Source organism: Triturus cristatus, chromosome 11 (genome assembly GCF_964204655.1).
Source record: "Triturus cristatus chromosome 11, aTriCri1.1, whole genome shotgun sequence".
Classification (NCBI taxonomy): Eukaryota; Metazoa; Chordata; class Amphibia; order Caudata; family Salamandridae; genus Triturus; species Triturus cristatus.
Genome location: NC_140594.1, coordinates 604,995,277 through 605,017,034, shown reverse-complemented (window position 1 = coordinate 605,017,034; position 21,758 = coordinate 604,995,277). Strand labels below are relative to the sequence as shown.

At 43.6% G+C, this 21,758-nt stretch overlaps 1 protein-coding gene across 1 annotated transcript in view; it reads left to right on the top strand.

Moving 5' to 3' along the window:
• LOC146785150 (uncharacterized) overlaps window positions 1–20,398 on the top strand; it is a 161,657-nt gene extending 141,259 nt beyond the window's left edge. The window contains exons 7-11 of the mRNA XM_085633906.1: window positions 360–454; window positions 2,254–2,345; window positions 8,210–8,321; window positions 17,505–17,646; window positions 18,647–20,398. Of these exons, the coding sequence (XP_085490032.1) occupies window positions 360–454; window positions 2,254–2,345; window positions 8,210–8,321; window positions 17,505–17,646; window positions 18,647–19,829 (1,624 nt within the window). The 3' untranslated portion in view covers window positions 19,830–20,398. The remainder of the gene's footprint in view (window positions 1–359; window positions 455–2,253; window positions 2,346–8,209; window positions 8,322–17,504; window positions 17,647–18,646) is intronic.
• The last annotated feature ends 1,360 nt before the right edge of the window (window positions 20,399–21,758 follow it).

Genomic DNA, 21,758 nt, shown 5'->3' with positions numbered 1-21,758 from the left:
TCTGTATTGTTCTTACCGTGGCAGGCCCCATCCCCAGCCCAGGGGTATTTTCCCCTCTGCTGCTGCCGGTGTGTTCTCCCATTTTGATGATTTTGGATGGTGCACCTTCAACTGTCTCCCGATCTCATCTTATACTCTGTACTTTTTTCCCTTTTATCTCCACCCCCTCCGTGTGCCATCTGCTGCTGCTTCTCTGAGCCTGTAGTGCCCACGCTACCCTGCTGTGCCTTGTGAGGAGACTGGCAGTTTGAGAGCAGGCTGCAGCGATGGCGCCAGAACTGACTGGTGCTGAGCTTCATTGGAGGTCCTGTCACGTGGTCTTCATTTCCTCACTTTACCTCACCCTTTTTCTTTTGCAGGTCCATGTTTTCTCTTCTAAGGAACGCGACTGCGAAACGAGGTTCTCCATTTCCCCAAGGGTCGACAGATGTACCTGGAGCAGAGCAGAAGAACGGTACTTCAGAGATGGACACACGTCACATGGTGGCAGAAGGGAGGCCTTGTAAAGGGACATGGTGCTTTGAGCTGAGGATTGCCTAGGTTGGCGTTGGGGAGTCAGGGTGGGGTGGGTCAGGAGGTGCCGAGCAGATGGTAATTTTATTGGGTGTGGAAGAAACCTACCTAGCACTCCCTACCAAGTCAAGAAGCAAAAAATACTGTAACATTCACTCCTAGAGATAGATAGAAGTGGTGCCAATTAAGAAGGTTAACTGTGTACCTGCGCAATTCATACACCTGTAAACCAAGACCATTTTTTGGTCTCGCCAGTGTAAGCATGCGTTAGCACATGCAAACTCGTTTCTGAGACTCTTGTGTTCTGTAATGGGCTTGGAACCCGCCCATTGCTTACCCTTCGTTTGTATTGTTCTCACTATTCTTAACTCTATCACTTCCTTTTCTTTCGTTGGTGCATGGACCAAACACACATTCATTTCAGTTTAGTGTCCCTCTGCTGGTCCTCTAGTTCAGGTAGTAGTTTTTTTTTTTTTTTTTTTTTAAACGGTCAATGCTGGCTGCAGCATGGTGTTTTTTAACAATCCTGCACCCTGTTTCTTCTCTCCTCCCGTCCACCACCATCGTGATTCTTCTACCCCTTCCCGTCTGTGTCTTGTCCCGCTCCTACTGATTAATAAAAGAAAACAAAAAGCTATGAAGCGGCCACTGCTGGCCCTTCATAGCACTTTTTTTAACCATCCCGTTACCCACCCCACCTGATTGGTAAAGCCAGTAGCACTCAGTAGGCAAGACCTATTGGGTTTGTCGGTGCTCTTTTGAAATTGATACTGTTGTGCTCGTGATAACTTTAAAGGAGAGGGGATTCTATAAAAACAAGCTTTGCTAAAGCCAAAAGGTTTGACCTGTGAAAGTGTGCTCACCCCCCCCCCCCCCCCGAACCTTGAATATGCACTCACAAAAAATTGGGGGGAAAATACAATTTCATGGAATGACATAACCGCACAGGCACACTAGATGTGGCACTGTAATGCCCTCTTTATCAGGCAGATGTGCAATTGTGACAAGGCAAAATGCTACCACTCACCAAGCAAAAGGGCCACCTGCTGTATGCTGTTGTGGACAGAAGAAAACACTCTAGTAGATGAAGACTGCTTACTGAAAGTGTGTGAGTAAGTGTGTGTGTGTGTCGGGTATTTGTTTTCATGCATGAGGCTGGTAAGCCAAGTATAGATGTCTCGAAGCATGTTTTAAAGGGCTACTTAAGTGGTTGCACAATAAGTGCTGCAGGCCTACTAGTAGCATTTAATTTAAAGACCCTGGGTACATGTAGTACCACTTTCCTGGGGACTTGGAAGTAAATTAAATGTGCCAATTGGATGTAGGCCAATTTTACCATGTTTAAACGAGAGAGCACAATCACTGGTTAGCAGTGGTAAATTGCAGAGTCCTAAAGGGCAACAAACACTGGTTCAGAAAACAGGTGGGGTGAATGCAAAATGTTTGGGGTGACCCTGCTGGGCAGGCCAAGTCTCAAAACCATGACCATGCAGCAGACCTTTGTGCCACTGACATCTATTTGATTAGGAAACTATTGGAAGGTAGAAGTGTATTTCAGTGCATAATTTCACAGTTTCAGTGTTTCACAGCACATTTTGATCTTGCAGTTTGTGTGATCTGCATACTTGCTCCTGTTCACATGCATGATTTTAATTGCTGCATGCCCTGATGTGAAATGCTTTGTACCCATTATGTGTGATTCTCCACTAATGGCTTGTATTGTCCTGATTTTTGGTACAGATGACACCGACCACTCTCTGGATACCATGAATGAGGTGTTGGTGAAGATTAGGAGTGGTGTTCTCTTGAGACCGGTCTCTGAACCTCAGAAGGTAAAGTATCACCCACGTGACAGTAGGGCATATTTTTAAAATGTCAGGTATATGCTATGTCTCAAAGGGGCTCATTGGCAGTGATGTGGAAACACAAATAAGGAATTTAGGGTACCAAAGAAAACTTGCAATTCAATTAGAGTGAGAGGTGATAAGGCTATTTGGGTACTCCTTGGTAGAGGCTCTGGGAGTGCTTGTTGATGGACATCCATCAAGTTCTTTCTTAATTCTTCCTCTGTCCATAAGCTTTTTTGACAAACTCCCCAAATTGTAATGTACTTCTGCTATTTTGCGAATTTCAGCTTTTCTTGCGACTCCACCACCAAGTTGATGAAAGATTCCTTTCATGGCCTTCTCGCCTCCCTAGCTCACATGTCAAATGACTGCAACACAATCCGCGCTAGCTTTGAATACAATTGCAAGTGTTTGAGTGTTCAACATAAATTAGCCTTGGAATAGGGCTTTTCCTCTGGGCCGCTGTATTTTCCTGAAGTTGAGAAGCAATGGGAATATTAGTAGACTGGCAGAATGACTTGTCTTGATCTGCAAGAAAGGCTGTTTTTTGGCTGGACTTAATATGCTGATGCCCAATACTAGACCACAGCAGAGGGTGCTGCTATTGCAAGGATGTACTCTAATGCCCCAACACTGTAAAAAGACTTTGTAGCCAGGTTGGAGGATGAGAGGAATGGCTATTCAGTTGAATTGCCAAAAATCCCTTCAAGTATTTGCTAGTGAAATATTCAAAAGTAGTAACCACATCGATGCTTGTAACATGAGCTGGGACAATGGTGTGAGCAGGGCCACTGGAATTCTGATTGTGCGGTCGCAGTGTTTTTGCATGGTTCTAGATAATCTGCATTTGCCACATAATGAGTCCTCTGCTGTATAATTTGCAGATTTGAGCCCCACAAAAATGTTTCTAGCTCAGAGGGTTCAAAGCTTTCTAAACAAGCATTGGCATAGCCAATAGGTCTCGCCTTTGGGACCTTATAAGTGTTTAGTTATTCAGCACAATATCCTTGGTGCAACAACATTAACTGTTGCATGGCTAAGCACTTATAAGGTCCCAAAGGCGAGACCTATTGGCTATGCCAATGCTTGTTTCCTTTGATCTATGACCAGCATTAGGCTGAACCATGAGCTTTCCATCCAAGATTGGGCTGGTCCTCGTTGCAGCCCTTCAGTATGCCGATCATACAATGCAGATGGACTGCACGCAGGTGGGTTTATCATATTTTTTAATCAATATCAAAAAGTATAAAGTCATCCGCAAATACTTGTGGTGAAAACTAATATAGTTGTATCTGGACATGGGAAATCTAAAGGTGCCAGTTGTTACATAAATGGTTATCGGGTCCCACGATCAAACAAGTTCCGGTACCTGGGGCTGTGGTTTGAACACCTGGAGAAACACATAAAAATATCTTATGGGTTTGAAGAATAAAACATACTTGGCACATGCATTAAGTAAGAAATCTCTATTTAAACTTTCCATGTGAGCTTTAAGGAGGTGCTGAAAGGCAAAGTTAGGAAAGAGTTTTGTGGTCAATTTCTTTTAACTAAGCCTAAAAATCTGTTATCTCTAACTTCTTTTGTAGTATCAAAATTCACCTGTCGTAAATTAATTGGATTGCGTCTTATGGCCTTTGACTCTGAACTGTACCTCGACCTTTGCCAGCCCGATGCCCACACCTAGTGGGCAGCTCATGGAAAAGACTCATGCAGAAATCAACTGCGCCTCGGATGTGGGGTGCTAAAAAGAGTGTGTACGAAATCCCGACCCTGTTTTCCACAATGTCAAACTGATAAACACCATCTGTAGTTCTTTTATTGCTTTTTCTGGGCTGATGGGGGAAGGGGCCAATGGTGCCAACCATAATGAAAATCTCATAGACCAATATAACCCCTTTGGAATGGAAAACCCTCTGCTGACACCATCAAAGACTTCCAGAAACTGTCCACAAATGTTGGGTTTACAGGTAAGCACTAATTTAACCGCCTACATGCAACACGTTTTACCGTATTGCTGAACAAAACGAACTAAGGAAAGCTATAAACGCCTTTGACTTATTTAACAAAAGTAATTCCAAATTTAGTTAAAAAAAAATAATAATGAAGGTTGCCATTGGGTATACGCTTTTTAAAAAGTTACATATGTGCACACAATGAGAGTTTCACAAATTGTTTTCCTTTTAACATGACGGAGTCCTATTGAAGCGCAAGACAAAATTACACAGCAACTCCAGTATACTTGCGTTAGGTGAACAAAAAGTGGAATCAATGTATTTTTGGGAAGCTTTTTACATTAAAGTTAATTTGAACTATGGCAGTCTGTAGTGAACTCCCATCGGATGTGCTTTCTGTTCACCCAACGGAACTTTAGCAAAGATTTCCGTATTGCTAATAAATGTAAAACACGGAGTGAAATTGCTTTGGAAGCAGATTGAGGACGTTTGTTACATTAGTTTTTTCATCACTATGGCAATCCTTACTACATTCCCGTTGGGTGTACGCGTTTGGATGCAAAAAATGCCAATTGTTTGGAAGTGAGAATGTAGCATCACATCCTGAACTGCCGACTGTGGAACAAGGGAACCGGGTTTGAATCGTGGCATGCTCTTAACGTGCCAACAACAACAACAAAAAAAAAGTCTCGGCATCGGCTCAATAGGCCGTAATTCTGGTCAAAGCACTTAAAATCCCTGTGCTTTAAAAACAAAAAAGAGAGAATGGGACCTTGTTTAATGCAACATGTGCTCAAGTACAGCACTCCAATTACTTTGGGCGAGTTTGCGCTTAATAAAACTGCAAGCGAGATTCTGTAATCAAGATACAGCACCCTGCAACACAAACTCCAATTATTGGCAAATGTGTTTTTAGACATAATTTAAGCATACCGCTTTTTTAAAATATGCGCTGCTATGGAATATTGTAAAAATAGCTGGGGTTGGGCACACAATGAAACACAAGGCAAACATGAGCAGGAAACAAAGAACGGACACGCACCGATATTAGAGGAGGTGGAAGGGATGAATGCTTTAATTAACTGCTCAAACTCTGAACGTATCCGCACACAGATTCTGAACGGATACCGGAGACCAGCAAATCCTAAACATGGATACCAACGATTTACAGGGAATCAAAGGCCAATAGGGGTACAGAAAGGCCAAAATAATGCATGCAACGATGAGTGCCACAAAGGAGATTCACTATGCCTTTCCGCTGCCACGAGGAAGATCCTCTCATGACCCGACCCAGGGAGGGGCGGGGCTGTCCTGTCCTGTCCTGTCCTGGAGAGAAGCTATAGGACGGATCCAACTCATGGGAAAAGGGGTAGTTTGCGATGAAATGAATGGAGTACAATGCACTTCAACAAACAGGAGAGTTGCTTTGTAACTCTGGAAAAACATGGTAAACCACAGGATGTGCATTAAACTACAATTGTCCATCATGATTTTTGGGAAGAACGGAAGTAGCAGCCCTTGCTACAGAGTTAAAGCTATCTTCACTTGAAAAAGAAGCATCCTTGGCTTTCCTGGATATTGTGGTACAGTCCACTTGAACTTCATGTCTTGGTTTTAGACGGCTTCGGAAAGCACGGAGAGCTAGCTCTACCGTCCTTTTGGCCACTGAAAAAAGAAGTTTTTTTCCAGCGGGTTTTGAGCGACTATTTTTAGAGAGAGAATATATTGGAATTATAATAATGATCTTAATGCACTGGTCATATCCAATGCATTGATTGACGCACCAGCCGCTTTCATCGGTTGGCGCATACTTTGTATAAGCCTATCTGTGACCAGCGGGTAATGGGAACCACATGACGCGAGGCTTGTAATGTGGCTCAGTCAGACTGTAGGTCGCAGAGAGACCCACATCCTGCTAATGGGCTGAGGTGATTAGAGAGGGCCTGCTCCCAGTTATGTTACTCTCTATTACTGAACATTCTGTTTCCAGGTCACAGGAAATGAAGGCGGCAGTGGCATTTAGGCGAGCACGTACTGTTTCCGGTGAGAGACTAGTATCACTGATCAGTCCGATATCTGTCTTTAACAAGTCGGAGGGGTGGGGGGTCGGGAGTGCATGCGCGCGCAGGAAATGGCCTCGCGGCAAAAAAATAAATAAACAAGTGGGGGGGGAGTGCATACGTATGACGAGAAGGGCGGGGGGGAGAAAGGAGGAGGGAATGAGGGGTAGTGCAAGCCGAGTAAGGCTTAAAGAGAGAACAATGGCAGATGGCGGCTGCACGCGTTCACGCGTGCACATGCACGCAAGCTTTAGGCCCGGAACGCTTGTGGGTAGGACTTTGAAAAGCCCCTTGCTAAAAGTCGAGCAACAGCGCATGCGCTGCTGTAGGCTCAACCTAACAAGCGTTGGCCGTGATCGCGATCAAAGCGGCCGTGCGGTCGCAAAAGTGAAAGTAAGCGCGGCGCGCGCGCACATGCACTGTACCTCTAGGCTGGCCTGGTAGCACTTTTTGGAGCCCACATACAAAATGTCTCTTCGAGCCAGCGCAAGCGCTGGGGCTCAGCGAGACCTAAAAACACAGGGACCAGTGTTGCCGCCCAGTGGAAGACCCTTTAAAAGGTTGACTTGAATGTTAAACTGGCACTATGGAGGTGTCCTCGCTGCCCAGACAGTGTTATTGAGTGTAAAAAAAATGACAAAGATGAAATACGATCACAATTTCTGCCACATAATTTGGCTTTTGTTGCCGCAAAAATCACTCAACCCGGACACATAATTTGGCCCTCCTTTGCTGCATAATTCCAGTGGCCCTGGGTACGAGTAAACGATGAGTATGTTCACGCTTTTCTGAATCGGGAGTTTGAGGTTCAGAATTACTTGCATGGTTGCTCTAATAATTGGTCTTTACTCCTAGTTGTGCTCTCACTTAGCAAGCTCATTTAGAGCTTGGTGGGTGGCAGAAGATTGAGGGCATAGCTTGGGGGGGGGGGGGGGGGGAGGGGGTATTTTGGGATGTTACACCCCTCCTAATGTATTTTGTGATAAAAAGTTGGGTATAGGTGCTTTCGGACAGGTACAATGCGGTGTCTGTCGGATTTCACTTGAATCTTTACTCACAAACACAAATGCACTCTCTCCTATAGAAAGGCTTCCAAAATGTTGGTTATTTCACAAAATGTGCTTTCTCTCATTTAGTACAACTATCAATCCACATTCCTCTGACTTTCAGCTGCCACTTAAGCCGCTCTCGTGCACCTGCTTGTCATATATTGTATTTTGACATTATTTGCCAGTGTGATTGTTGAGAAATTAGAAGCTGCCCCTCCCAATCTTTACTAACCAAGCTACGCCCCTGCAGAAGATAGTCTTTCTCTGCCGTCCTGGTAGAGGGCTGCTTTCCATATGTAGCTGGCCCCTCCTTTGTTAGAATAGATCATTTTGAAAGTAGTATTGTTACTGTTGAATGCCTACATGTTGCCATTTTATGTTTTGCAGAAACGAAATTTCAAAGTTTGGGGGTTAATTCTGCAAAGCAGTGACCGGGAGGCACAAGGATTTTTCTCCTTGCGCTGCGTGCATTGATTATTTTTCCTGCCTGGTAACGTCTTGCAAATGATACAGATAAAAATATATATATATCTATATCCAACTATCCATCCTGTGGCAGATTTCAGATGACTTGGCCTGCTGAGTCTCCACCATCGAAACCCAGCGGAACGCCCCCATTTCTAACAGAGCTAACATAACTCTGAGTTTGGTGGTACAGGAATTCTGCTGATTTACAGACGTCGGCCTACTCCAGCAAATTCTCAATGCCCCCACCCCCCCCCCCCATGTCTTTTTTTCAGATTTTTTTTCTAACTATTGATCTCGGACATGTTTCTGTTTCCTTGTAGAGCGGTTTTACTTTGGTGGCTACTGTACAGCCGATCTCGCCTGTCGCTGTGGCTCAGCATCCATTGAATGAGACACTTGCAGAAGACCAGGTGGATGCTCAAGAAGAACGTGGTATGAAACATGGTGGCAGTACCAGTTTCCTCACTATGGCATGTGTGTATGTTTGGGTGTAGGTGCCTTTTGGGTGTAGGTGGTAGTATAGGATAGGAAATCATAAGTAAACAATTGGAGTACTTTAATTTTTACCAACCCTTCCGCCTTCACCAGATGGACCATGACCAAGAATCAGAGGTCCTGCAAATGTAAGAATAATCCTTGCGCAGGTGTTTAATCTCCACATTTTATCAGTTTTACTCCCTTTCTTTACTATAAATCACTGTGTGGGTGCGATATCTGAGATCCTCCGTAGGGTATGCTGCGTTTTGTACCCATCATCCACTTTGAGGCAGTGGTTGAAGTGGGCGGGCTCTATGGGGAACAACATTCCAAATCTTTTTTTAATTTTGCACTAAACGTTCCCATACTTGTTGCCTCACCCCCAAATTTGCTGACCCAACTCCCTTCATATATCTCATAGTTCCCATACTTTTTATGCACTTCAACATCTGACTTTAGGAAGATTGTCTTTTAATTGTCTTGAAGGGTAAGCGGTTAAAGTGCCTCTATCATTGGCCAACTAACTTTTCCTGGCCTGAATTGGAACGCAGGTTAGCACACCACACGATGTGTAGGCAGGGAATAAAGTTTTTTAAAAATGGGAAATTGGGGGCTTGGTGGTATTTCTGTAAAGAATTTTTAAAAAAAAGTAGAGCGGGGCATCTCTGTGTAAATAAGTACGACACAAGCGGAGGCAGGATGCAGAAGCCAGGTTGATATCCGGGTCACAGTCCACCCCTTTTAGAAATTCCAGGATGCTGCTCTTCCAACAAAAGGCAGAAGAGCGGCAACTAAAAAGAAGAAAAAAAAAAATGAAAAGGTGCCTGTAATTGCGCAAGCAGGTAAGTGGTGGAGATTACATTGAGGTAGTTGTCAGCAACTATACAGCGGTAAAAAAGGGCTAGAATGGTCTTGGGGTTTCCTCGTCTTTTTTTATGCCTAGACACGCCTTACTTCAACACTCCATTGTACTCAAAATTTTCGTCTCATTTGGGGTTCTTAAATGCGTTCAGCAGGACTAGATCAAAAATCGCCTTTGTGTTAACAGAAGAATAAACAGTAGTTAATTTAGTGAAGTACTGAACAATGCTTGTGAGGATTAAAATCTCTACATATATTTTGTTTTTTGTTTGTGCTATTTGAGGCAAAATGTTTTACCAAATAGATGAGTTATTTAGTGTTGGGGTATTTCAGGATGTATTTTATTTTTGAACAGATCTTCCTGTTTGATTTGTTTTCTCCTCACCAAATTTATTTAAAAACAAAAATACGTTTTTATTATGTAGACTTTTGAAGTAACTGCAGGTTAAATCTAAGACCCAGCAAGGGGTTGCTTTACGTGTAAATGGATTTATTTTGCCATCTTGTTTATTTAGCAGATGTGTAAATTGAGATTTCAGGACACTGTTTTGTGTTTTTTGGTGTGGTTGCATGCTCCAATTCAAAATGTTCTGAATTTAGCACGCTGACTATTTAACCCTAAAGCATGAAATTGGTAATGTGTTCCTCATTATCCATTTGTTTATAAAAGGGTTAATATACTGTGAATTTTTCAACAATTAAAAGTTGAAAAATATTTATCAGTAGTCTGTCCTGCATAGCAGTGCAGTTTTGATAAAAACGTTTGTGAACAAGGAAACGGTTTGCAAATGTAAGTTTTCTGAAAAATTGAATGTTTTTTAAGAAATAGATCGACTCGGCCCTGTTTTGTCGCCCGACAAGATGTTACTGTTTAATGTTAATACTATATGCATAGAAATCGTTCAGGTGGTTATTTGAGACAGTTATCCTGCCACCGACTCGAACTGCTAATTCCAGTGCCGATTGTCGGTACATTTGAATAACCTGTTTTCTGATCAAAATGGAAAGGTGGCTCGTAGATTCAGTTCTCACTCCTGTCCACTGCCTTGAACATTCGCAGTCCTGCTGAGGCACTGGCGTAACGAAAGTTGAGTACATAATGCTCAGGAGGTCGTGTCTGATCATGGCTATAGTCCAGACTGTCGTTGCTAGTCAGTTCTGGTAGCACAGCGAGCACTGCTTTTTGCACAACCAGAATGTGCCCTGCTTGGAAAAGGTGGTCTGCATTGGGGATCGATTAGATTGTTGACTTAGGGAATCTTTGAAGGATAAGAAAATACAGGAATCTGGAAATGCATTGTGGGTTACCTAGAATGCTGGATATACATTTGTTGGCTCCATTTGTAGCATCAAACACACAATGGGTGATTAGTGGAATGCTTCTAAACAGTCTAAACCATTGGCAATCACACTGGGTAGCATTCCAACCCATTTATTTTCACCCCCTGTACCCTTGTAGACAGAGACCCAGCCTATCCGCATTTGTCCTGACCTTGCTCTTCCTGAGACAGTCCACCTGAAACTGTCGCGTAAGGCACCCTCCAGAAGGGAACAAAAGCATAGGCCTCATCAGTGAGCTGTAGCTGGGATCCCATGGCCCAGCGAGCAGAGATTCCATGCCTGGACATCCACGGCCAATTAGAGCATTAAATCAAGCACACACAAGGTGATAAGAGGAATGCTTGCAAGTAGCCTAAACCACTAGCAGTCGCTCTAGGTAGCATTCCAACCACTGTATGCTTGTAGACGGAGACCTGCATCATCCAAGTAAGCACTCCCTCTGCTCATGGGAACAGTATCCACCGGAATACGGCCTTGATTGAACCCCAGTGGCTGAGATCAATTCAAGCATTCCATCCATCGCTTGTTTGTTGCTGCTCACACCCCAAGTGCAACAGGTGTGTCGGGATGTGGGCCCCTTGTTCACTTTGCCACAGGACTCAAACTTCAGCCCCAAAGTGGTCTGGAATTGCGTTTTTTTTTCTCTATAGTGGTATGGTGGATGAAAAATGGATTGTGATGCTGCCATAACGATTGGCACTGTCCGAGATTGATTCAAGCATTCCATTCATCACCTTGTCGGTTTCATTTGTAGTGTTAGTGAAAGGAAAGGCTGTGTTTGGGATGTGTGGGTGTCAATTTGCCCTGTTCATCAGAGATGGGTAGACACCACCTTTCTCAGTCCCTAGAACAAGGATGCAGGTGTTTTTGTGGTATCCACCATTTCTGGGATATGAAACAGTCTCTGTGGACATAGAAAATAGTGGTTCTGTTACAGCTTAGGAACACAGACCAATGTATGCTGGTGGTGGTTCACAGTCTTGTCCCTTCCACAACTGTGATTGTGATCCACAAAGGTGTTGATAGTCACAGATAATCTGATTTGCTGTCTAGCAGCCTGTCAGACTGGCCTGAATGCAGACTCATTGGAAAAAAGCAACCAGTGCTAATGGCTGAAATAGCTTGTTTGAGCCATACTGCCTAGTCCACTTTAAACCAAACAGGATTGATGCCTTCCTGAACTGATTTAGATCATAGAAGGCAGAGGCATAAAGCTCTTCAGATTTCTGCCTAGACTAGTCTGGAATTACTGTGTTTCAGAATTCTTTTTTAGGTAACACTTAATATCTGTTTTCCGGGTGAAAGACAATAGGATCGTATGAGGGTATTAATAAGGATATTCCAAACTATCAATCGGCTGCCTGTAACAACAGTTAACACCCTGCTAACTTCCCAGAGATAGGAAAATGTTTCCATGACTGGCTCTGTTGCTCAACAAGCAAGACTGCAAACATTATGCCACTGCTTCTCCTGTTGCGCTTGACTCCTAGTCCATGAAAATGTTCTCCATTTGGTGCTCTACATCATGTTCAAGTTTCCTCTGCCATAAGGGCATGCACGGGTGGCCGGGGACCCAAAAATTGCACAATGTCCTCTAAAATAATTCCATTAAACTACCAATTGCATCCACGAGCTAGCCAGTGCTTCAGAGTGCCTGCAGGTTGCTGCTGCTGTGTTTAAGCCCGCCTCGGAAGGAGTTACTTGGAAGCCACCTCAATGCCCAGGGTCTACTTCTGGCCTCTCAACAAAGTGAAAGCGCACAAAGCATAGTAAAAAGCAACCGAACAAGCAATGTGCAAGAAAACCAAAAGCCAAAAACGGTGGGATCTCTCCTGAGCCATTTCAAATCCATATAACAATATAGCGATCAACAGGCTTTAAGCAAATATTTTTAAACCTTCTAAACAGCCCCATATGGAACTATACTTTTGCAATGTTTGAATTCCCCTTACTTTGGCCAGCGCTCTTTCCCTTTCCCCAGTTTCTTTAAGGATTAGCCACCATTCCATCTCCGTAGGGGGTTTGGGAGAGATCCAGGCTCTAGCTATCGCCAACCAGGCAGCAATCAGCATGATTGTCAACATAGACCTTTTTCGCTCCGTCATCCTTACACCCTAGCATCCTTTCAGTTATTGAAAGTGTGAGGTCCTTACCCAATCTATATTTAATTGCTGCTAATATCTTGTCCCAAAACAGCTTTAGGGCAGGACAGATAACAAACATATGAACAATGCCAGCCGCGTGTAGCCCACATTTAGGGTAGTTCTGACGAGTCTCTCCATGAGTCCCTCCCCATACAGCCCGACCTTGAGACCATCTGGCAATTCTCTCCAGTGTTTAGAATAGCAGGCAGAGTGTCCGAAATTGCTGCAATCGTAGATTCACAGAATGTACGGACCGGACAATAGTGTCGAAAGCTATTCTCATGTTCTCAAATATAATATTTTCCCCCAGAATCTCACTCCACTTGACCACTAATTTCTCACATCCCTCTGCCCTGTTTTGACCAAAAATTCGATACGCTTTACTGATGGTGGCCTGATGATTCCGAGTATACATACACTCCCACATATCTGACCCGGCAACCCACCGGATTTCTAAGCTTCTAACAAAATAGTCCCTAACCTGTAGATATTTAAAAAACCGACGTTGAGGTATATCAAATGTCGCCTGGAGATTCTCGAATGTCTTAAAACCATTACAATCGTATAATTGTCCCAGAGAGTGCACCCCATACCTGGCCCACTGATAGCCCATGCCATCTTGAAAAATTCCAGGCAGTATTGGGTTGCCCCACAGAGGAGGTCTACTATGTACGGAAGATAGAGAAGATCTAATTTTTAATGCCCTGACCTATAGGTACACAATCTCTAATAGTCTTAAATTATACACGTTTAAAATAGTTGGGGGTCATTAATTCGATACAAAAACATCTGACTCTCTCCCCCAAGAACCAACCAATGCTAAAAATCCATTGGCTCAGGGTTCAAAAGTCTGCGTAAACTACCAACAAAGGCAGACTAAAAATAGCTTAAAATCAGGAAAATGTAAGCCACCTTGATTATATGGAAGCTTCATCAATCCAATAGCGCGTCTTGCCTTCTTATAGCCCCACATGAAGCTGCTCAAAACTCCAAGCGTCTTAAAAAACCCATTCAGGATCCGTAGCGGGATAGACCTAAAGAGATAAAGAAACTTGAGAAGTAGCTTCATTTTTATCACGTTGCATCTGCCTAAAATGCTAAGTGGAAGCTTGTGCCACCCCTTCAATTGTTTGTTAACTGTAGTTAATAAAGAGACATAGTTTAGGGAATGTATAAGCTCAATTTTGGGCAAGATTTGTACTCCAAGATATGTAGCCCTCGGACATGCCCCTTCAATCGGGACTTCCGGCTGAAAATTAAGCAAATCTTGAGTTTTATTGCTATTCAGCTTGTATCCGGAAAAACGTCCGAACCGCTTTGCCTCTCTATCAATATTTTCTATAGCCTCCTTTTGGTTTTTCCGTAAAAATGGCTAGATCATCGGCATATGCAGTGAGCTTGTGGGATCCTGTTCAATATTCAACAGGCAAATCAAATTGTTAGCCAGCAATGCCCGAACGAATGGCTCCATATAAAGAGCAAATAAGAGGGGAGAGGGGGCAGCTCTGCCTCGTACCGCACTGGATAGAAAAAGGGATAGTTTGAACGTTCGAGTACAGTAACTTAGCCTTCGGATTATGATACACAGCCTCTACCAGTTTCCGAAAATTTACCTTAACCCCAAGTGTTGCCCAGAGATAGTCCCATGCCACCCGGTCGAATGCCTTTTCTGCATCCAATAAGACCATGCCTAGTTCAGATTTTAGCTTCCCTGCCACGTCAAAAGCTGCTATTGCCGTGTTAACATGGGCAGTAGTATCCCTCCCATGAATAAACCCATGCTGCTGGGGAAAAACCAAGCTGGCCATTTTTGGAGCTAACCGGGTTGCCAGTATCTTAGCAAACACCTTTGCATCTGCATTAATTAAAGAGATTGGGCAGTACGAGGCCCGTTCCTCCGGAGCTTTATCTTTCTATTGCCCATATTCCATGAATCTGGAACTCGTCCCGTGACCCCTATTTGAGAGATTACATCCCGCAGCACTGGGGCGAGGAGGCTTTTGCAACACTTATAAAACTCTGCTTTTATATTTTATTTTTTCTTGTTTGATTGTATGACTGTACTACTTTTTGACAATAACAAATTTAAAAAGAAAAAAAATTGAAAGCGACCAAAGATGCGATTCTGTGAGTGTCTTTCCTGTGGTGTGTGTGCACTGACTGATAACAGAGAGGTAAGCTGTATGCAGGAAGGCCGGGGAAGGGGCAGAAAGCAGGCAGAGGAAAATGGAGTGAGGAGGAAAGCAGTGTGAGATGATTTGGCGAGATCTAGTGTTTGTGCAGGATAGCAAAGAAAGGGACAAAAAATACAGCAGGCAAGGGAAATGTAAATGAAGGTGATGGGAATGGAGAGGGAGCAGAACGAGAGAGGTCAGCTTTGGTCAGTAGACCTATAAGCGGGAGTGGCTAGGTGAGGGAGGGTTTGGGAGCAGATGGAGAGAAAGGTAATGTGTATAAGAGGGCAGAGAATTGGCAGAAGGGAAAGCTGGTGAGTAGGGTGGAGGTGTGTGAGGAGGCGAGAGAAAGCAGGTGGGAGAGGTAGGGTATGTTTGGAAGTACAAGAAAATGGACGGAAGGGAGAGCAGGCAGGTAATGAGCAAAGGGGTGATGGAAAGAATAGTAGCAGAGGGGGTGTGTTTTGGAAGGCAGGGGCAGGAAAGACCGGAAAGGGTCTGCGCAAGAAGAATGGAAATGGAAGAATGGGGGAGTAGAGGGGTGGGACAAGGTAAGGAAGCAGGTTGGGGGAGGGAACGTTTGTTCAAGTGTGAAATGGATGAGAGAATGGAGAGCAGACCGTGAGTAAAGGGGTGAAAAGAATGGGAACAGATGGGGAGAGATGGATGGGTGTGTGTGTGTGTGTGTAGGAAGGGGAGACGACGGGACAGTTAGGGAAACAATGGAGGAGTGAAGGAGATGGACAGAGCAAAGATGGGGGCAGAGGAAAGATAAACGGGGAGAGCAGGAAGAGGGTCAGGAGGGAGGAAACTGGGAGCAAAAGGGGATACAGTTGGGCTGAGGAGTAGTTAAGTAAAAGAAGAAAGTAAAGCTGTGTGAAGGAAGAGAGGGAAAGAAGACAACAGAAAAGGAATTGGGTCTTGGCGAGTGGCAAGTAAGAAGAAAATGCACTGGAACAGATAGAGGAGGACTTTGGGAGAGGGGCTTAGACGTTGAAGAGGGCAACAAAGGTGTAAAAGGGTTCCAGGAGAGAAAAGAATGTAATGAGGTAGAAAGGATAGAGAGGGTGCTGTAGAGGGGGTAAGTGTGGGTGGAGTGGGAAGATGGTGGTAAAGGAGGTGGGGATTGGTTAGGTAAGAAGATAAGGGGGCTGGTTAAGGTTAAGTGGGAAGGAGTAGAATTGGATGGACAGGATGAGTGATCTGCCCCATAATGGGACAAGAATGCTGGAAGTGTAGCAAAGAAATTCCTTAATCAGAGGCCCCATGCTAGGATTGTGAGGGAAAAAAAGCAACACTTTGTTCAGATCTCGTACAACCTGACACCACAACAAAATTCAGGTGGTCAAACTCCAGAGGTTGAAGTGGTAGCTCAATAGTATTTTGCTCCCAAAGGAGAGATGAATATCTGTTTATGGACTCTGACAACACTGTGCAAGAAGTATTTGCATCTCAACCCCCTGATGAGTTACCATCCTATCATCAGCTGAGCATTTTTGACATTGGTTTGATGTAATTTGGGCTTCAAGTTAATTTTTATCTGTGATGCAAATATAATTCAAAGTTAATGCCTGACTGGCCAAAGAACCACTTGCATGCCTTGGTATGGTCATGACCACACATGCATACGACGCTTGCACTGTCAAAACTGAAATTGAGGCATATGGACCCATTCTAGATAATTTTCTTCTCCGTCTGCTCACAGCCGAGCAATTGAAACAGATTGCTGTTCTCGATCTGGTAGACCACTTTTACCAATTTGTAGTTCAAGGATTCCAAAAACTTTCACAGTACTGAAAAAATGGTATTTCACAGCTGTATATAAATGAACATATGAAACCGGTACCATAGCATCATAGATGAATACTGTTTCACCTTCAAAAGTATAACAGTAGACCATCAAAAAATGGCATGGGCCAACGTTCGTGGGTGTCACCATTGATGGTGGTACCCACACTGACAGGGAAGGCAAGATATGCTTATGTGTTGACAAAAGGCTACCTAACATGAAAATCCAATGGAAGCAACATTTGTGTTCTCATCTAAGAAATGTGATAACACTTCTCAGTGGAGCTTGAGATTTCTACAATTTGGACATCCACAAAGGATATCCTTAAGTGGAGCTGCATGCGAAGTCTTGATGCATAACATTTACCACGTATCAAGGCCTATTTCGATACAAACTACTTTATTTTGGAGTAAGGTCCGCTGCAGAGCTTTTCCAAGAACCCATCCAATGAGGCATCAGACCAGTCTGCAAAGCATTTACCTTGTATTTACCTTGCACGGATCTCAATATATTTGCGTACTTCCTTCGACCACAAAATCAATTGCTTCTAAAGCACACTGCACTTATTAATATTAAAAATGGGGGTGTGTATATATGTATATATATATATATATATTCGGTCCTTCAGGCTCCAGCATCTTCCCTTTCTCCTCTCAGAATAGGAGCCTAAGAACATTTGATGATGTTGCAAATTATGTTTTTTGGCTTGACCTGGCGGATGTACTGCTCCACCGATTAGTATGTCTGCTTGTGCCTCTGCTCATCATGTAATGTCTACATGCCGATTTGTGCTGCTTGGTGCTTTATTTCCTTTTTAATTTCTATACAGATGGGCCTTCCACTGCAGTTGTTGTGCTGGATCCAACATGTGCCCTCCCGAGTGAGACCACAGAAGAGCAGAAAAGTCCTCATAGGGAGGACCTCAGTGGGCTTTGTGCAACGGACCAGCAGAAAAGCCCTAGTCCTGACAGGTCAGTGTGATCAGCTCGTGTTATTGACTTGCCCTCTTTTTATTAGGATAGAGATGGGAAAGGTCCTTTTCAGTCGTAACCCTACACAATGTCTTGCCCTAAAGGTTTCATATATTACGATCAATGTGTGATGCTTTGCTTAATGTTTCATTTGCGAAAACAAATTCAGAGGCCCAAGTGTATTCTTCGGAGTCTGCTGGCGGAGTTTCAGAATCCTCATTGTGTGCAGTCTTAATTCCACCACCTAGCTTTTTTTCTTTTTCTTTTTTTCACCACCCTACATTTCCCATACTTTCAGCTCACTCTTGCAGGGTATTTGCAATTCATGCTTTTTCTCTCTGGTACGTATTGTGTTCCTTTTTTTTTATTCCTCCTTCTGCTGCCACCTTCTTTTTGTTTCCTGCTGCCTGTCAGTCTGAGGAAAAATGAGTCTTGGTTCCAAAAAACTAGCACAGGTGCCCACCACAGAAAACCACTGGCCCAAATTAAGCACTGGTTGAATATAATAGAGGCCCGAGTGGGAGTATAGCTATTTAAATTGTACTTTTCTTTTCATATCTGGTTGTTTTTGTCCTTGAACTTTGTTTGGCTTATTAAGTAAATTTTCCTCCAACAAAGCTTCAGAAGCGATGATTTCCACGGTTCCATTTGTAAAAGTAGTACAAGAGTTTCTGTTCCAGCTCTCCTTTTTCTCTTTGTGCCAAGAATGTTTAAGGTAGACTAGAGACAGGAGTAATGCTTTCTAATCTTAGGCCAACGCTTCATTTTTTGACAGTCCAAGTATAATTCTCAGATACATCGTCATACACAGCAATTCCTCATAGGATCCAATTAATGTATCTTTCTTGAATAGAGGAGTGAAATAGTGCTTGTGACATGCATACTCCATTTCAAGTTGAGGCGTTGCTGTAGCAGGTTTGTTTGACACAACCCATTATCCATGGAGCCCCACTTTCTGTACCGAATGTTGCGACACTGACCTATGCTTTTCTCTCTACAGGGATTTGGAAGATGTCCCTGGTAGCGGTAGAAGTTCTGATGGTGAAGGTAGCACAAGCAGCACCCTTCCTGTGACCAGTAACCACAGTATGAATGAAGAGGACCAGGATCCAGAACTTCCACTCTGTGAGCCCGTCTCAGACATCGTAATGGCCGAGGATACAATCAAACTGCCACTGGGTACTTCCGAAGGACCCTGTATTTTGGCCGTTGACCATACCTCTCTGGAAAGTGGTGACTGGGAAGGTTCCCATAGACAGGTAGAGAGTGAGGGACTGGTCCTCTCGGAGACCACCGATGCGAACAAAGAATCTGTTGGAGAGATTACTATTCATGTGAACTCCTCTCCTGATATCTTTATGACCACAGTAATTCCCACAGAACAAAGTCTACAAAACACTGCAAGTGAAGCTGAACCAGAGCAAACATTGACCTTCACCGTCACAAACGCCATCAATAAAAAATGTGCATATTTCTTTCTGCCTGCCTCTCATGAAGATAATCTGGAACAAGTTCCTGAGGGAAGTGTTAATGATGGCAGCTCAGAGTTCCATACGCATGTTGTAGATGTCCTACCCATGGCAGCTGGAAGCATGTCTGATGATGATTACCAGAACATAGGCTCTGGCACTTGTCAAAACAAGGATTGTTCAAATCTTCTTGCCATTGAGAATGCTGTTTCACCTAATCATGGTATTACTCAAGAGCACAACCCAGAAATGGATGCAGACGCACTGGAGAGCAATGTGGACAGCCGGAATAAATCAGTTAATGAGGAAGACGAGAGTAGTTCAGACCACCATTTAGCTTGGAATAAAAACTTAACAGAACTTCTAGGTAGAATTAGCTCAGCAGTGCATGGCGAAACCCAAGAGCATGGCGAAACCCCAGAGCTTGGTGTACTTCCTCTGCCTCTAGACTTGGGAATGCTCTCAATTGGCCCGGCTCAAGATGAGCTTCAACAGAACATTGAACAGCCTGTGGCACTGCAACCTCTGCAAATGGAGGATATTGGTGTCAAAGATGCATTTATTGCAGAAGTTTCATTGGTTAATGAAAGGGCTGTGCTTCTAGATCAGCCCTTCGAAGGAGCCAATGGCACTTCAGTGGATGCAATTTCACCTTCAGAGAAGGACCCTTTCAGTGATGGAACTGAAAGGTTTTCTGACACTGGATTTTTCTGAAACATTTTTACAGTGTTTTCAAGAGGAGAAAGTGGAAACATTGGACGGGCCTATGTAAGATGGCAGGGGACATCAGGGCATCTCCATGTAGTGACTCATTTTATTGACTGTTGACGGTTTTTCTTGTTTATAGTATCCAAAATGTAGAAGGGTCCGTTTTCACTCTCTACCCCAGCAGTATTTTCACACCTTAAATGTATATTTCACTTACACATAGTTGTTCCTCACTGTCGTTATTAAGCAGATGGCTTTTCCAGTATCTAAAGGGGAGAAACATGATATAAAGAGATCACATTTATTAAACGTATGGGGTTGCTGTCATGGGTGCTGAAATATTGCTTATATTCAAAATGTTCTTAGGGACACGCTAGTGCAAATCATTCCGGGTAGATTTTAGAATTTCAGTTTTCCCTTCCCATGATATTTCTTAGCATATCAATCTGACCACAGCTGTCGTCTAACTTATATTTTTTGATTTTAAAAAATTGTATATGTCAAATTTTTGATCCCCCTGTGGAATTGTGTGATAACTTACTTGATTTATGAAATAAAATATTTTAGCAACCATTTTCACTGGTGTAGCTTCTATCCTAATTTTGGTGGTAAATTAAATTGCATTTTTACTTTGCTTTTAACCAACTGGTTGCCTTGGGCTACCAAAAAAGATGTCAGTCAAAGCACCTCTGTGTTGTGTAAGGCTGAAAGGGAACACGATGTCACTCTGTTGCACATGTGGATCTAATACTCTTGTGGGTCAGGAATTCAAATGTATGCACCAGGTGCATGGGCGAGCAATATAGTCAGAGCATAGTGAAAAATTGAAACTCATTATTTTGGTTGCCCCTCTCCCCAAAATCCAATTTTAGGAACCTGAAAATCTCTCTAAAACCTCTGCCAGGTTCTAGAGTTTTGGGTATCGGAAGATAATTTGCTGGCAGAACTGATCCGGTTTCCTGTTAAAGCATGAACATGTGTTTCAGTCACGGATTGAAGGTCCAGGAGGAGGCGGAACATTCTATCTGGGCAGGCAGAAAGTATGGGGTAATCCAATGTGGCAGAACAGTGTGTGCATGACCGGTTGTGCATGCACAGTTTGGATTGGTGTTCTTCTGTAGTGCAATTACTGAAAGTGTGTATGCAAGGTCTAGAGGGTTCCAAAGACAAGGTAACTTCAGAGTTGAGTCAGGAATTTGCAGGAGTGCTGGCTTTGAGAAAGCTATGTTGGGCCTAGACTCTACTGGGCCTTCCATCTGATGAATTGAACCATTTTAGTGCATTTTCTTTTTGCTTTCTACATGAATTTCCCAGAGTGGTTTGGGTATGCCAAAATGGGTCATTTACATGCGGTGCCATAGGGTTATCCAGCTTACTCCTCTCTAATTGGGCCCACCTATTGGAAAGCTGGTCTTGGGTTGCTTGTTTTCCCATTCAGATGGGGCATGGCCTAGCAGTTGACGCATGACTATTTCTATTGGAGCAAAATTTCAACTGATTTCATCGTTCTTCTGGAAAGGTAAAGACTAGTTGGATCACAAGGGTATGACATGCTCCAATGTATTTCCAGTGGCTCAAAGTAATTCAAGTGTTTATAGCCAACATTTAATCCATTGTAGGTCTGGAATGGGTAGCAATGAAACGACAATCTCCCTTCAGGAGTACTCCTGTCAGGAAAGGTGCTCCCTCTTGGAGGATGAACTGGATCGAAGCCCTGTATAGTCTAGCACTATAACAGGTCCAAGTCATCAGTGGGCAGATTTCACTGGAGCTGTGTATGCCAGAATCTGCCCTCAAATAGTCTAAAGATGGAGAGGAGACACCTGAACCGAGTTATACTACCTCCATGCAGGGAGTGCGTGCGGTATGACTTGTGGGCCACCATTACTAGTACTGTAACTCCAAGTGGATGAATGTATGGTATCAAGGGGCATC